This window comes from Cariama cristata, unplaced genomic scaffold, assembly GCF_000690535.1.
Source record: "Cariama cristata isolate BGI_N322 unplaced genomic scaffold, ASM69053v1 scaffold1993, whole genome shotgun sequence".
NCBI classification, from domain to species: Eukaryota; Metazoa; Chordata; class Aves; order Cariamiformes; family Cariamidae; genus Cariama; species Cariama cristata.
The window spans coordinates 1-17,116 of NW_009608744.1; the positions used below are offsets into that span (position 1 = coordinate 1).

Sequence of the window (17,116 nt, forward strand, 5' to 3'; positions counted from 1 at the left end):
TTAGTATATAACATACTTATATAATTATATATAAATTATATATTTTAATATATACAAGACATACATATATATAAAATCCACAGAGAGAGAGTATAGCGTAGTAGATATGTGGATGGACTGTGCAGAACTGCACTATGGATAAAAGAGCAGTCTCAAGCTTCACAGCAGAAGTTCACAAACTGTGAACTGAATGCAGTTTCTGTATACTTTTATGTTCAAATGCGAGAGCTTATAGTTTGTAGAAACAAGAACATTCATAATTTCTCTGTTTTAAAAGGAAGTCAGTACATCCCTCAGTAAATCAGTAACTTCTACAAAGTAGTAGTAATTCAGATGTTCTGGGACACTTTGCCCCAATGGAACAGCTATAAAAGAATTGCCATACTCATGCTCTCACATGAAGTATCTAAATTTTAAAAAAAGATACGTACCAGTATAGAGTTTTATCATGTCTGCTGTTAGAAATCTCTTTATTATCAGATATGCAGTGCCAGGCTCTGGTAGTGAACTCCAGCGAAGAACTTGTTCTAGTACATTCTCTGTATAATGCAGAGGACGTTCTGAAATATGCCGGAGGAAAACAAAACAAAACAAATTGAAATAAAAAAAAAACCACACCACCAAAACTGGAGGGCCTTAGAAGTTACACATGCCTGTACACAACACTGTCTCATTCACTTTCAGCTATAGAAGAAAAGCACTGCTTTCAAAATAAGACAATTAGGCACTTCACTGACTTTCTGCAGTAACATGCTTGCTGCCAGGGTCAGCACAGGTAATGAATATCAAATTAAGCAAGCAGTAGTCAAATGTTCAGTGATTCTCTTCTATTTAGTGATGACTATTTTCTTACGTAAGGACACTAAAACACTGCTTTCAAGATAAATACAAAAGTTAAGAACTATCACAGGGCATACCCTAATATGATCAAACAGAACTGAGACCTGCAGCTATACTTGGTCTCATTGGCCTAGGTTCAATACAAAAATGAATCATCATAGCTACCAATTCTCTGCAATCAAAAACCAAAGAAAGTGAAGCAGTTACATGGAAAAAAAACCACCCAAACAACAAAAACTGGTATAGATTACATTGTCTGCTAATGATCAAAGCACACTGAGCCAGACTCTTGGCTTCATTAAATTCCTTTTACTAGAAGGGAAAAGTATGTGGTCTTTCTAGGTCTTCTCCCTGTAGCTATGGTCAGTGAATTTCCAGACTTGCACTTTTATATTCCAACCTCATACAAAAAGTACAGCAAGATTAAAATACTAATAGATGAAGGCATGACTAGACTGTATGTGTGCACTGCAACACTTCAGTTGCTGAAACATACATTTGTTGATAGGTATCATCCATCTTAAAAGAGAAACTCTGAGATCCTTTCACAGGATTGAAAAACTGCAGTGATAAGAAAGTCCAGCCAGTACTCTATACAAACCCCAGTTCACAGACCGAATAAAAGTAGGGAAGATCTTGCAAATAGTCCCTAAATCTGCACTACCAGGCTCAGCAAAACCTGAGTGTGATACGTATTGCAGCACAGCCTGAGGTATCATACAAGGTAACACTGATGTTGATGGAGGGAGACTATACAGTTCCCCTCTCTATTCAACCTTCCTTCACACACACAGTCCCCTGAAGGCTTTCACCTGCTCAGCGGTAAACACCTACTATAATTCATGAAATCACAAAAACCTTAATGATGGTTTTGCAGGCTACAACACAGCAGTGGAACCAAGTGTTGTTTTATCTCTAAAGTGAGATTTTTCCAAAACTTCAGAGTTTCCATTTGCATACCAAATCATGTAGGTCAGGCTTGAGCAGAGCTGGGTACAGCTACTAGAAAGTCACACCTGTGTGACAGTGTCATGTTGGGTCAGGCAGTCTAGCCCTGTGTCTCTTGAGTACTGAAGGGAAAAGTATGATGCCATAATCTCATTTTTCATTTCTGCTAGGGTAGATGAATATGAAATGTCAACAGCTGCTTTGGGAATGTCCAGCACTACACTCTAGCAGAACATATTTTCCTGAACACCTGAACACCAGAGCTTCAGAAAGCATTAGTCACAAACAACAGACTTCAGTGACAGAAAAAACTACCGCTGTTTTGGGATGCAAAAAAACCTACCCTACCCGTAGACTTGTTATACCACTATAAAGATTTTATTATTCAGACAGGACAACAAAGCAGTCTAACAAAAATATCATTCTGTGGACAGCAGCTCAATCCCTACTTTACAAGACCAATTCTTCTGGTCCTTTTGTTTTAAATGGTCAAACTTAAAAAATTTCTTTTCAGCTTTTAGGAAATGAGGGACTCTGATGTGATAAGGTTAAAATAACTTGTTGCCTTTGTACAAGAGAGAAAAACCCATTTTAAGCAGAACAACTTTACAAATCAAAGGCAGGAAACACTGGCAAATCACCACTTCTTCCTAGAATACCAGCACTCCCAGAGTAAACACCTACTGTTTTATTTATAGTTACATTTAAGACCATCTGTCATCATAGATCACACGGCACATAAATCATCATGCTGAAATGCATTAGCTATTTCACTGGCAACACACATCATTTACAAACTATCCATCAAGCACAAATTACTAAAAAAAAAATAAATATAAACCCTATTTTTTAAAAGCATATGGTATTGAATGTTCCACATTAGGTTAGATAAAATTATCAATTATTTCAACTTTTCTATATGCAAATAATTAGGTTGATTTTTAATATTGCAGTTTTAGTATTTTGAACAGCAAGCAGTCAACATATATGTCCAATTATCCTTTTACTTAGGTTATCATATGCTGGTAAATATCCAAAATCAGTTATTTTCACCTTAAACAACATTAACTATCAGGTGAAAATTACTTTTTAGAAAATGTAAGCTTCTAATTTTCTTCCCTTCTCAGAGTTCGTTTTCAGGGCAGTATATCTTAAAAAGTACAATAACTCTCATAAAACTTCAGGATTGAGTATAACAAACTGAATACCATGATGCGCTGGACAGGTACCAGACTATGGCAGGAACATAAGCAGAAAATTCATTTCTGTCAGAAAGACATTGTGATCATTAATGTACATTTGAAACAAATAAGCAAACTTCGTTTCTGTCATGACACATCAGAATCTTGACTCATTTGTAAATGCCTTAGATTACATAACGTTCAGTGGTGTTAAATGATGTTAATAAGATCAACTTGCAGCAGCAAAGACTCAAGTAGTTTTTTAGTTTTTTAGCATCACATTTGGACCAAAGACTGCACAGGACTATTTTTCTCTGCTATTTTCTCTGTGTTTCAGCCTTTTGAAAATCTGCTAGATTCAGCCATCTCACCACAGGAGTCTTCCTGAGATTCTTACTACATGCATTATTTTTATTTGTCAACATTAATTCAGTTCACCTGTTCTGATGCATAGATTCTTCCTGAAAGGGGTCGATGAGGGAGACATTTCATCAACATAGTCTCTACTGACTGGAGCCAGGTGCTGAACTAGGACTTTGTTTAATTTGTTTTTTGCTTATTTGTTTTGGTTTTAAAACACTAGTATGCCATTTTTACTTTGCATTGTAAACTCTTGTTTCAACGGAATACACCTTAATCCCTTGCCAATATTTATTGTCCTATATAGGGCCTGTAGTGTCTCTAAGACTATTTTTGCTGATCTTCTATAGTCATTAGCTCAGATAATATTTCTAGCCCGTATTAAAATACCAGTTGTTGCACCCAAATACCTCAAGAAGCTGTTGTGGGGTCTATCTTTTGTATTTACTTTTATGTTCTCTTTGCCATATCTAGTTTAGTTTTTATCTGTCTGTTAGATATATCAAGTTTAGGAAAATGAAATTCCCTCTTCAAATTTTTCCATGATTCAGTCCAAAGAAACAGGATTTCTAGAGTACTTGCAGGAGTTACCAGGACTTTTCTAAAGAAAATAGATGCTAGCGTTCTTTGTCAGTTGACACCCACATCTATGAATCTGGAAATGAACTCTGTGTTACAACTCTACGCAGCATCACCACAAGACTGCAAGATGCAAAGAGTAATTAGGATCATTTATTTTAAGTCAAAAGACAGAACGCACTTCCATTCTCATTATTGACACTGCCAAGGTCAAAACTCAGTATATCAGGAATATTAGTAAATCTGATGAGATTATTGTAAGCACATCTGAAAATCAAGTACAACAAAACTGTTTGAACAGTCTTGGAACATTTAGTAATCTTGGTTTTCTCCATTTTTTTGATATTTTTTTTTTCTTAATTTGAAAATAGGTATCTTCACTACAGAACTAAACTAGTCCACAGTCTTCTTTTCTAGTATGAAAATAGTAAAAGCAGCAACTTACTATGAAGTGCAAATAGACATTGTTTTTACTAAAAGTATATTTCTGTCCCCATGTATTCTTCAAATATTAGATAACATTAGTGAATATTCATCAAAATACGTTTTAATTAAAAAAAACTCTACTACTTTATGTTATTTTAAGTATCTCTAATAATAAAGTGCAAACTCCAACACGCATAAAGCACTCCCAGTATTAAAACCTCTTTACAGTTCATGAATATTGTGACTATGTGACACTTGCTCTTGTTGGCAGCAGAACCATACATAAAACAAATGTTTCAAGATTCTGCTACATACACCATAATGCCACTTGCCATAAGCACAGGACTACTCACTTTATGCCTCCTTTTTCATCTACACACATAAAATAATTGACTAAATAATAAAGAAAGTCCTTTCCACTAAGTATTACATGTATTTTCTCATTTCATTTTCTGAAAACCATTAGTCCTTATAAAATCAACTGCTGACATTCTAATGAAAATACATTTCTTCTTTGAGACTTATCGGTAAGACCTACTTTTTTACAGCTGATGACTAACGAAATGCAAAGCAGAGTAATACACAGAACATTTTTTCAGCCCCTAATTTATAAGCATTTTAAAACAATTCATCACAATATTTCTGGCAAAGTGTAGAAAGAAATAATGCAGATCACGTAGAAAGAAATCATGCAGCAACCAAATGTGAAACAATGGCATGAAGGCTAATTTTTGTTTTGCTTCTATGAACTTTTTAGTAACTCTTAACTAAGCTTTTGATTATGTTAAGTATTGAAAAAAAAATAATAAAATTTGATGCACATGCATAAAATTAAGTGTCACTAACCTAGTTCTCCATTTTCAAGTACTTCAAAAGCAGCCCAGATATCATCTTTGTTGGGAATAATGTTTTTGATTCCTAAAACATCATTAGTTAATTCTTCTGCTTCCATCAAAGGTGATACCTGTAATACAAATTGAGTCAGTTTGTAATATATTACAATTACCAATTCTGATTTATTTTTTCAAAATATTCCTCCCTGCAATTGACTCCACAAAAAAAAAAAAAAAAAGGCAGCAGATACACTGAATTGGAAACCCATAATTTATTTGTCAGACTCCAGTATGCTTATAATTATTAGTTGACTGATAACTTGCTAACCTGGAATTCCTTTTCTCTACCCTTGAAAAATTGGGGGAGGAAGGGGAGGGGGAAAGTCTTGATATGTTTTCTTGGGTATGGGAAGGTGAATATCACAGAAGTACCATTTTTTTAATCTCAGCAGTGCATGTTCCCATTTTTATTCCTATTAAAAAAAGCATGTCTTATGTGCATGTATGTACATGTGTATCTATACATATATCACATACCACATACATGTACATACACAAGTGTTTGAGAGCCATATGCTGAACAAAACAAAAAGGAAACAGAAACAGAGAGGTATAACCTTAAAAAAAAAAAAAAGCATTGCCGTAAATTTTCTACTTTCCTTACAATTTTAACAATATCTGCTTTTTGTCATTACAGAAATGAAATTTTTTTCCTCGGCATCCAAACAATAGAGCACTACTACATGGAGACGAGTGTGTTTAAAATACACTATGAGATACTTATTATAACTGAGATTTTTCAGCCTTGTAACAAGCTTTGGTTTCTTAGCACTCAAGGAAAGCAGACAGCCACTGGCAAAAAGAAAAATCAAGAGGAAGGTCATTTAAAGCAGATAGCCACTGGCAAAAAGAAAAATCAGGAGGAATGTCATTTCAATGGCCCTGCACTATAAAATAGAACTAGCATTCACTGTGTACTTGTTAATGTATTTGTGTATTGCACCCATAGAGCTGCGAGAATTTATACCACTATATACTGCAGTAAAACTGAAGGAGGATATCTCCCCTTTGAAATTGTATCATAACATTCTCCTTAAAAATGCATAATAATCACTCTTTACAAAATTTAGGCAACAGAGCAAATTAAAAAAAAAAATTAAAATAATAGTGGTAGATATAAATTCATACTTTCATTATGTCATTATAGAAAAACATGTATGGAAATAAATTTGGTACACTTCATGACAAAGTGCTTCGTAAAAACACTGTATCACTTTTATACACTAACCCTGATTATAATACTACAGTCTGGCTCCTTTCTTTCCACGTAAACTTCAATAAGCAAATCTCCAGCCTGCGAAACCTAAAACAAAACAATTAAAAAAAATTAGACTGTCTTAGTATTTTAAATATCCTTTTAAATAATGAAAGTACAATTATTATGTAGTAGATGTGTTAGAACCTACTGAACTCAAATTTTTTTTTCTACCCACTTATCTACAAAAATAGTCCAGATACTGACTTTAATGGGAAAATCTGCACTACATTCACTTTTATCTGACTACCGTAAAGAAAAAAAACCCCTATTCACAGATTCAGACGGAATATCCAAACCCTGACTAAATCCAACAGAATTGTATCAAACAAAAGGAACGCACTTTACAAATACATATTCAAGAGCAGGAAAACGAGGGCAGACATGAAATAAGTGGAAATTGTAAACTTATATTTAAGACTACAAAGTCCAAGACATGATTGTACCTCAGTATCTTAAACTGCCAGAACCATAATTCCAATTTAGAGGCTAGCCAGGCTCACTTCAGAGCCAAAATAGATGAATGGAATTTAAAATCATGAAAAAGGACAGGACAGGAACCCCAAACTAAAACAAGTTAGTTAAAAATGAGAGGAAAAATTACAAATAACAGAATATTTCAGCCATGTATCCGTATGTACACATCCAGATAATCAAAATTCATTACTATGAACACTACATTTATGATTATTAATCACAATGAAAACTTGTGATTAGTTATTTAAAAAAGTAATCAAAACAAATGCTTTTGATATCAACCTCTGTTAAACATAAATCTTCAAATTTGTTGGAGAGATATTTAAACTTTATGCACAATGCTAACGTGGAATAATCAGATGATAAAGCAAATGTATGACATTATATACAATGGTTTAATATACTCAATACCCACAAACACAATATAAGAATGTCTAACAATATGAAACTTACAAAGAAATTGAAAAGTCAGTAAATCCAATATTTTATGATCAAGGAAAAAATCTGATTCATGAGAAGAAATTTAGTATTTTCCATCATTACTATGTTTGCTCATCTACGGCAATAAAACTACCTTCGTGGATGAGAAATTACTTTTTACAGTTTTGCCTGCTCTAATTCCCTTGCAGTATAGTCAGAAGCATCTACAAAAGATTGTAATTCATCCCAGTACCAGAAATATTTTTTAAAACTAAATACATTGTGACGATCAAAGCACAGGAAGAAGAAATAAGGCAGAAAACTGGACCTTTCAGGAGGTGTATCCTTTTATTAATAAGCCAATATAAATTAATAATCAAATTAACATTAAGAATAAAAATTTGTGTCTTAATGTGAGGACAGTATTCATAGTGATGCTACTTATTTATATATTACTACAAGCAGAGGAGGAGGTTAAGAAAAGTAACAAAAATGCATCATATATAGAATAGGATATGAAGAAAATGATAGAAACTGGTGAACTTTGGGATACATTTTGACTAATTTACAGAAGGTAAAACTACATTTGTATAGAAAAATAAATGGCAGCACTCAGCTTTAAAGAACATTAACATTCCTAAAAACGGTGACTTTAAAGTAAGTTCAGCCTCAGAGAATAGAAAACTAATGGAAACATTTGTGAGGAAAAACATTACAAAGCTACTTTGAAGAAAGCTGCCTAATTATAGTGGCACGGACTCAAAAAAGCTCATTTAGTTGTAAAATTTGCTTTTCAGATGATATTACAGAAAAAGGTTGGAAATAAGAATGAAGCTGACGTTTGATTTCCACTGGGCTCATGTAAACAACCATATGCAGAAAAAATATGATGGAAATTACAGCAGCAAACAGAAACAGCTGGCATAAGTATATGGTGGACAGAAAATGAAGAGCGACTAATGAAGTGCCACCTGGAATGGAACTTAGTGACATTCCAGACATGAGAACTTCCAGGCCTTCAGCAGAAATTTAGTTCAGTTGTTCTTGTCTGAACACTGCATCACCAGCCTGGAGATATTACTACTACTAGAGCAACCTACATACTCAAATATATTAAGTATCCACGCCACTCATTTTCCCACAAATATGTGCACGTTTTGATGCAGTAACGTCAGATGATCAGATGGTAAATGGAAAGGATTTTTACAGACAATTCTTAATTGTAGTTACTTGAAGCTTAAGTTGCCAACCACCTGTGCTGTTACATCACTCAAGACTGCAACATGTCATCAGTTTTAACAGTAACTGGAAGCCCAGCCAAAAAAGTTCCCAAAGAGCTACCTCTCCTGTATGAGCCTGAAGTCCAACCTCCATGCTACACAGTCTGCACATGTAAGTCTTCCATATGCATGGTCTTGCAAACCACTTACAGGCTGAAAGATGGTACCACTGACAGAAGAAGTAGAGCAGGTGAAAGAGAACCTGTTTCAGCATACTCCTTTCTTTCATTGAAATTATGAAAGATATCAAGTTGAAGCCGCACCATTCCAACTAACCAGTTTCTGTTTTGAAAATGTTTAGCCTATTTCAGGTGTGTACTCTCAAATACGGCTCACGACAATTGGCTGAGGTCTGGTTATTCTTCATTTAAGTGTTAATGAAAGCATCAAATGCTAAGTCAGAGTTAACATCAGCAGTTTAAGAGAAGTTCATATGGCCAAGCCTGGTAAAATATAAAGTGCAGGCATCCATATAATCTAGTCTTCCAAAATTATGAGTAATATGCACTTTATATTCATGACAGAAGTTATAAATGAAAAATATAACAAAGAGGAAGGTCAATGTTTTTCAAAAGCACTGTTAGTCCAGGTCCGGCTCTAATGCATTCCCCCAGCAAAACCTACAGACAACACTATGCATAGTTACAGAAATACTGAATTCTTCTAGAAAAAAAGGTGTATATATATAATCTCAGAACATCCTTGTAACCACCTAGAAGAAACTTCTTTAATCAGTGGGCTTCAGGTAGTAAATACTTTGAAATAATAGCAAGTGCACCATCTTTGACAGAATTACTCCCTTCTGCATTGAAGTGGTCCCAGGCATTAGACATTCACGTATTTCACGTTATGTGCACATGTAGCTTCAGAAAAATGAATTTTTAAATTGAAACACTAGTTACGTTAATTATGTCTGCTGCAGAAAAATTGGCAGCTGGCAAAAAATGTCCCACAGCTTAATTCAGAAGGGAAAAATGTTCACAGTCACAATCAAATTGTCACAAATGACAGTCAGGCTCTTGAGGACTCCATTCCTTGTTATATTCAAGGGGTAATAGGCTGACATAACAGAGAGAATGCAGTCCCTATCCTTAAAAGCAGTTCAAATGTCAGTCTATCAACCATTAAAAGGTAGAAGCTTTGTTCCAATGTCCATTGTTCATTTAGAATGCTAAAAAGAAAACGGTCGTTATCTCTGGCACAAGTGTTCCCAAACAACTAAAGTCTCCTCAGTTCTTATTTGCTATCTTGACTTCTGGTGGCTCTTCTTCAAGGAAATGCCATACAGAGTAAGATATCAATGATTTGATAAGATTAAAAACCACTTTCGAACTCAAACTCAGCAATTAATGTTGTCTTCAGATACAACATTGATAGAGATTAATTGATAAAATCCAGCAGCTCAGTTACTATTTTCCTCATAACTGGCTGTGAAAACATGTACCAAACATTAAGAACTCATGTTTTCCAAGTAGGAATCTGGAATCACTTCAGATACACGATTTTAAAATGCCCCAGCAACTAAGTTTGTTCTAGGAATTTTGAACTACTTATTTTCTTTATAGGGAAAACATCAACCACAGCTTTGACTTGAGACCATTGTCCTGGTTGGGGAACAGGGAAGTTGATGAGTCTGTATACTATTATCCATTTTATGCCATTTAAGTCCATATTAAAGAATAAAGCCATAAAACTATGTACACAATTTATAATGCAAATCCATTTTGCCCATACAATACAAATAATATAGCATAGAATATTTCAATAATAAATTTTTCTGTCTCCTTTTCATGTTGAGATTTTTAAAATATAGATATTTTGGATATACTTCTCCTTTATTTATGTCACAGTTCATATGGAAATCCAAAGTGTTTGGTCTCATAAGGTCTTGAGCAATGCAAAAAGAGACTGAACAGATTTTTCAGTGTTTAATTTCACAATAGCAATCCTCAAAACAACCACTTATGTACATCGATACCCAATGAATTAGCCTTTTCTATTAAAACATTCTTCGTACCTAAAGTTTCTTTTCTTACTTAGGACTGGTGCCATCTTGGTAAAGTCGAGAGGCTCAATCCATCTACCCACTAAACTTATCCAGGATACACTCTGAATGAGCCCATTGCCAAACCCAATGATTTGAATTCACATTTCCAAGACAGTGCCATTAACAGATAGGCTCTAAGTTATTCCAGGTGATTACAAAGTTGTGGAAGGATTGTGAAGGGGTGGAATCAGATACAAAGGAAATAATACACTCCTCTGCAGCTGATAACGCTGTACCACACTGTAACTACTGATACTCAAGAGAGGGAAAAATGCATTCAGGTCAGCCCTTACCTTGCTCAAGGAAACATTTAGCCTCCTCATTCCTTATTTGCATATTAAAATGGAAGAAAATGTTGAAGTTCTCCTTTAGAAAGTACCTTATTTTAAGAGGATGCTTTGGGTCTGTGAATCATATTCAGGCATGCAAGACAGTGAGAATCTAAGAGTCTTCTTCCTTCAGGATCCCAGCTACTGGCTAGGTCAGAAGGCTTCCTATGCAGCATACTGACTTAAGACTCCAAGTCTCCCCTCCCTACCCGTTTCACAAGTAACTTAAGTGCTTAATCTGGGACAGAACAGTGCATCTGGGATCCAGGAACCTTGCACTAAATTCTTGAAATCGAAACACTGCTTCTTACATGACACAATGGCTGAGTTCATGCCGCCAGAAGCCTAATAGCATGTGCCTAGAAAAAACCAGGGCACACTCTGGTCAGGCCTCCGCTGTGAGCAACTGAGGTCCCAAGATCACAGAGTGAGCCAGGGAGTGCTTCTGCATGTCAGGTAAGGCTAGCCCTCTGGCACCTAACACCTTTGGACTTTCACAACTCTTTGTGGTACACAAATGCAAGACTCGCCAGGGAAAAAAGAAAGGAAAAAAAAAAAGCAACGCTGAGATAGAAATCATAGCTGTCATGTAATAACTTACTCTAGAAATTATCTGAGAAAGCACTTAATGAATACAGCAAAAATTTACAGATAAACCCATGTGATAACACGATTCAGTGAAATTTAATATCAGTGACATGTCATATCTAGGAGACTCAGTAGTCAGACTCCATAGTCCAGCTAAGACTCTCTCATACATCCTAACTAAGTATTAAGCTCTTACTTACCACATTCTTTGGAGAAGTTTTTTCCCATGGGATGAAAAAAATAGATTTTCAAATGTATACATTTCAATTAAATTCCTAATGCATTTCTTTTTAGCCCTTTCTCTCCCTTTAAACTGAAGTAAGAAGTGCCATTTTCTTCAGTTTTTTAAGTTCTACTTGTATAAACGTTCCCTCTGAAACTAAACGTAGTCATTTCTAGCAACGTGTTAAGAATGAATGAGAACAAATTTGACAGCTACATACCACCTAATAAAATAAGAAGCCCTTTCACTGCTGCCTTCCAAATTTTAAGTACTATAAAGCACTGCAAATCATCCCTTTCTGTTTATGAGTCCTGGATGGATAAGCAGAGAGCTCCTGACTGAACACTGACATACAAAAGAAGTGTAGAAGAGATGGAAGCAAGGGCAGGTGACCCATGAAAAGCACGGAGCTACTGTCCCACTGTGCAGGGTTGAGGTTAGAAAAACCAAGGCCGACCCTGAGTTAAAGCTTGCAAGGGATGCGAGAGGCAACAGGAAAGGATTCTACAAGTACATAAACAGCAAGTGGGAAACTAGGGAAAACATGGGCCTACTGCTGAATAGGCAGGGGACGTGGTGTCAAATCACACAGAGGAGGCCAAGGTACTCGATGCCTTCTTTGCCTCAGTTTTTACCGATAAGACTGACCTTCAGGAATTCCAGGCCCCTGAAACCAGAAGGAAGGTCTGGAGCAAGAAAAATTACCCTCAGTGGAGGAGGACCAGGTTAAGGAGCGCTTGAAGAAACTAGATGTACGTAAGTCCATAGGGCCTGACAAGTGGGACCCATGAGTGCTGAGGAATCTCATTGATGTCACTGTATAGTCACTCTCAATTATTTCTGAAGAGTCATGACAAATGGGAGAGGTTCCCAAAGACTGGAAAAGCACAAATATGGATTCCATCTTCAAGAAGTGCAAGAAGGAAGTTTTGGGGAGCTACAGGCTGGTCAACCTCACCTCACTCCATGGGAAGCTTATGGAGAAAATCCTCCTGGAAAGTGTTTCCAAACACATGAATGAGAACAAGGTGATTGGGATTAGCCAGCATGGACTTAGAAAGGGGAAATCATGCCTAACCAAATTGATAATCCTCTACAATGAGGATACTAGTGGATGAAAGGATAGCAGCAGATGTTGTTTATCTCACTTTTAGTAAAGTCTTTGACGGTGTCTCCCATGACATCATCATCAACAAACTGACAGAAGTACAGATTAGATAAGTAGACAGTAACGTGGACTGAAAACTGGCTGAACAGCCAGGAGACCATTAATCTTCATCAGTGACCTGGATAATGGGACAGAGCACATCCTCAAGAAGTTAGCAGATGGTACTAAACTGGGCAGAGTGGCTGATACATTCAAAAGGACTTTGACAGGCTGGAGAACTGGGCAGAGAGAAACCTAATGAAGTTCAACAAGGGGAAGTCCAAGTCTTGCACCTTGCGAGGAGTAATCCCAGGTGTCAGTACGCACTGGGGGACAACCAGCTGGAAAGCAGTTTTGCTGAGAAGGACCTTGATGTCCTAGTATACAAGAAGCTGATCATAGGCCAACAATGCATCTCACAGAAAAGAATGCCAGCAGCCTCCTGGGCTACTCAGGTAAAGCACTACCAGCAGGTCGAGAGAGGTGTTTCTTTCCTTCTGTTTAGCACTAGTCAGGCCACACCTGGAGTACTGTGTCCAGTGCTGGGCTCCTCAGTACAGGAAAAATATGGAACTACTGGAGAGAATGCAGTGAAGAATCACCAAGATGATGAAGGGACCGTAGCATCTTTCATATAAGAGGAGTCTGAAAGAGTTGAGACTGTTCAGCCTGGAGAAGAGAAGGCTTGGGGTGAATCTTGTCAACATGTACAAATATCTGATGGGAGGGAATGAAGAAAACCAAGATACTCAGTGACATGACACGAGGCAACCGGCACAAATTAAAAACATGCAAAATTCAATCTGAACACAAGAAAACAATTATACTGTGAAAGTGGGCAAACACTGGAAGAGGCTTCCCAGAGAGGCTCCATCCTTGGAGGTATTGAAAAAATCTGACAAGACACAGTCCTAAACAACCTGCTCTAAGAAGCCAGGCTTGAGCAGCAGTGTAATTAGACTAGATGATCTCAACAGGTTCCTTCTAACCTACACAATTGGAATAAAGCTGCATCAGGGAAAGTTCAGACTGGACATTGCGAAAAGGTCCTTCACTAAGATGGTGGTCAGTCACTGGAACAGGCTCCTCAGGGATGTGGTCACAGCACCAAGCCTGTCAGAGTTCAAGAAGCATCTGGACAATGCTCTTAGTCATATAGTTTAGTTTTAGGTAGTCCCGAGAGGAGCAGGGAGCTGGGACTGGATAGTTCTTATGGGTCCCTTCCAACTTGAGATATTCTGTGATTCTATGATAATTCAGTGATTAGGTAGCAGATTTTGTTTCATTTTTAAGGTTAAAGTGATATTACTATTTTTTTTGTAAAGAATTCAAAGCTTAGCCATGTCTGCTATTAGAATCAAGCCAGAGTCTATTACAAACAGCAGGTGTAACCATCAATTCAGAAAGCTGATTATTAATGCTAGAGACTTTATTGAAAGCAAAATAAGAACAGCTAAAATCCTGGTTCAATCTTTTTATAACTCTGCCTCCCAACAACCGGAAGTGTCCCAGGGCCAGTTATTCATGAAGGTTCCAATTTGATGATAAAGTTTAAAATTGGGAAGACTAGCTTTTCAGGTGCTAGAAGCTTTTTAATAAAAACCTTACCAATTTCAAAAAGTTTGGACTTTTATTTAAAAAAAACAAAACCAAAAGCAACTCTCTCTCCTTCTTCAATAGGCAGCCTTCTAAATACAATACACTTCATAAAGGTGATTTCACAGTGGTATCCGGGGTGGAAAAAATACAGAACAAAACCACTTTATTTGGATCTTCTCTACATTCCTCACAGTTTCAGTTTTAGACAAACCCACCTGGTCAGCAGTTGCTACCATATTATTCAATCCATCAACAGTCTTTCAGTTTCCTTTCTACTTTTTTTTCCCTAGCTAATCAAAATATCTCCACTCTCTGTTTCTCTGCTCATGAAATCCTCTTGTATCTCCCTAATTTTTCCATAAGGTATTACAAACATTTAGACATTGCAGCTTCCCAGAGTTGCTTGGAAAATGTTAATAGTGTAACAAGCTCTAACAAGCATTTTCTTGATTCTAAAACCACAAAAAAAGAATGTATTTAAAAGTCTATTTTCACTATCTTAGGCTTCAAAATTTTATTCTCTAATTTCAACAAAGTCCTTTTCATGGACCCTAGAATTAATAAGTTCCATAAAGATACTTCAACCCCTGCCTTGCAGAATGCTCTTAGGGGTATAATTTTTTTTTTTTTCGGTGGTGTTTTTTGGGGGTTTGTTTTTTTGTTTGGTTTTTTTTGTGTGTGTGTGTTTGGTTTTTTTTTTTTTTTGCCATGACCAAGGCAGATGTTTCCAATCTGCAAGACAGATACCAGAAATAAACTTTAAATTGTTTTCCAGTGACTTGGTCCCTCCCCACAGGGCACCAAAAGGAGTACACAGACATTCTACCTTCTATATGCACATTCACAGTAGGTCATTGTGGTCAGAAAGCTTCATACCACTCTGACTCAGACAATAAGGGAATACAAGGTAAAAATAAGACTCCAGATAGCAATTCACAGAACATACAATTTCAATATGTATTTGCAAGACACTGTCTTCTTAATGATGGCTTACAAGGTACCACAAAACTGTTGCTGGAAAGGGGAAGGCAGCCAACAGAAAAAGCATTATAGATTTTTTTTTTTTTTCCTGCTAGCTTTCTATTAGTTTCTAAAGCCCTATGAGCTCCAAAATCACTGAAAGCTTCTCCTTCTGTTCTTTAGATTTCTGAAAAAGCTTTTAAGCTCCCTACATTTCCTTTTACCTCTCTTAATTCAACGACCTTGGAACTGTTATGAAACTTAGCAATTTGTGCTTTAACTAGGATTGTACACAAATACCATTCAGACAGCAAAACATGCTATCACTTTGCTGTTTCCTACCACTGTGAAGTTATTAAAAAGTTCTTACAGGTAAGACTGGAATGCAAGATGATAGTAAGTTGCATAACATCTCTTATTTTCTTATATTGTACCCTGAGGTTCAGTTTGACTGTTAGTATGTGTCTGAAGCTTCCCCAAACAGTATTTGTGCTTTGAGGTTCTAGAATTGGTCACAAAACAGGATGTGGCTAAAGATTCAGATGCTTTGACCTCAAAGGGATGGTGAAACTCTAATGAAGAGAGACCATGTATACCCAAAGCTCATGAAATAATGAAAGCATTAATATACACTTGAAGGTATTTAATAACCATGTTTAAAACAAACAAAAAAAAAGACAGGTCATCATTTTCACACTTGTAAATGTTGACCATTTCATTCTACTACAATTTATGAAGCATAGTAAAAGTATGTAACAACCTGTAAGTTATCTCAGTGCTCGGGCCAGAATATAATTCCACAGTATGCTTTACACAGAACTGCTTTGCTTTATCAATTTATGCCTCCCCTTTTATTTCATTTCCAGCAGCTCTGTAGTTAACAACACTGGTCACTATACAAACTTAGAAATTTACATTTAGAAATCTAGGTATAAAAATCTGTAAGTAACAAAACAGTCTTTGTTAAAATTCTTTTCATACAAGTGTTGCCACTTACCTGAGTGTCTTTCCACCTGGTAATAAAGCTGTTTTCTATATCCATTTGTTTGACCTGATCTTCATTTATCTGTTTAAAATGGACCATTTTTTACCAATTAATGAGTATAAGGGAGCTAGTATAAAAATTACAACATAAATCAGCAAGCACTAACTCAATATAATAAACTAAGATAAATACAAATATGGAGGAATGCTTACACCTAACAATAGTAAATAATTAATAATAATGTAACAATAATAAATATTGTTACAATTAACAATACTGTTCATCATGTTCTTATAGAAGCAGCTATGCAAAATATTCTATCAGTCAGAAACAGCACTTCATTGATCGGACTTGTTACTATAGACTATACCAAATACATATTAGAAGAGAGAGGACTCCATGGAAAACTGCCAATGTTACAGTGGCACAGAAACTCTAAACCAAAATGGCTAATACCAATTGCTGTCAATAGTATCTTTCTTATCCAGCTGGATTTAATGTTCCCTCTAGGCCTAAGGAACCAAACACTTTCTTAGTCTTTACTGTAACCACAGCTCAGAGACTAAGAACACAGAATTG

The 17,116-nt window shown here is 36.1% G+C and overlaps 1 protein-coding gene across 1 annotated transcript in view; it reads right to left on the bottom strand.

The window, feature by feature from the left end:
• Window positions 1-431: 431 nt before the first annotated feature.
• ARAP2 (ArfGAP with RhoGAP domain, ankyrin repeat and PH domain 2) overlaps window positions 432-17,116 on the bottom strand; it is a gene marked incomplete at both ends in the record, with an annotated part of 79,113 nt that continues 62,428 nt past the window's right edge. Inside the window, 4 exon segments of the mRNA XM_009697238.1 lie at window positions 432-560; window positions 5,181-5,298; window positions 6,456-6,530; window positions 16,550-16,618. Of these exon segments, the coding sequence (XP_009695540.1) occupies window positions 432-560; window positions 5,181-5,298; window positions 6,456-6,530; window positions 16,550-16,618 (391 nt within the window).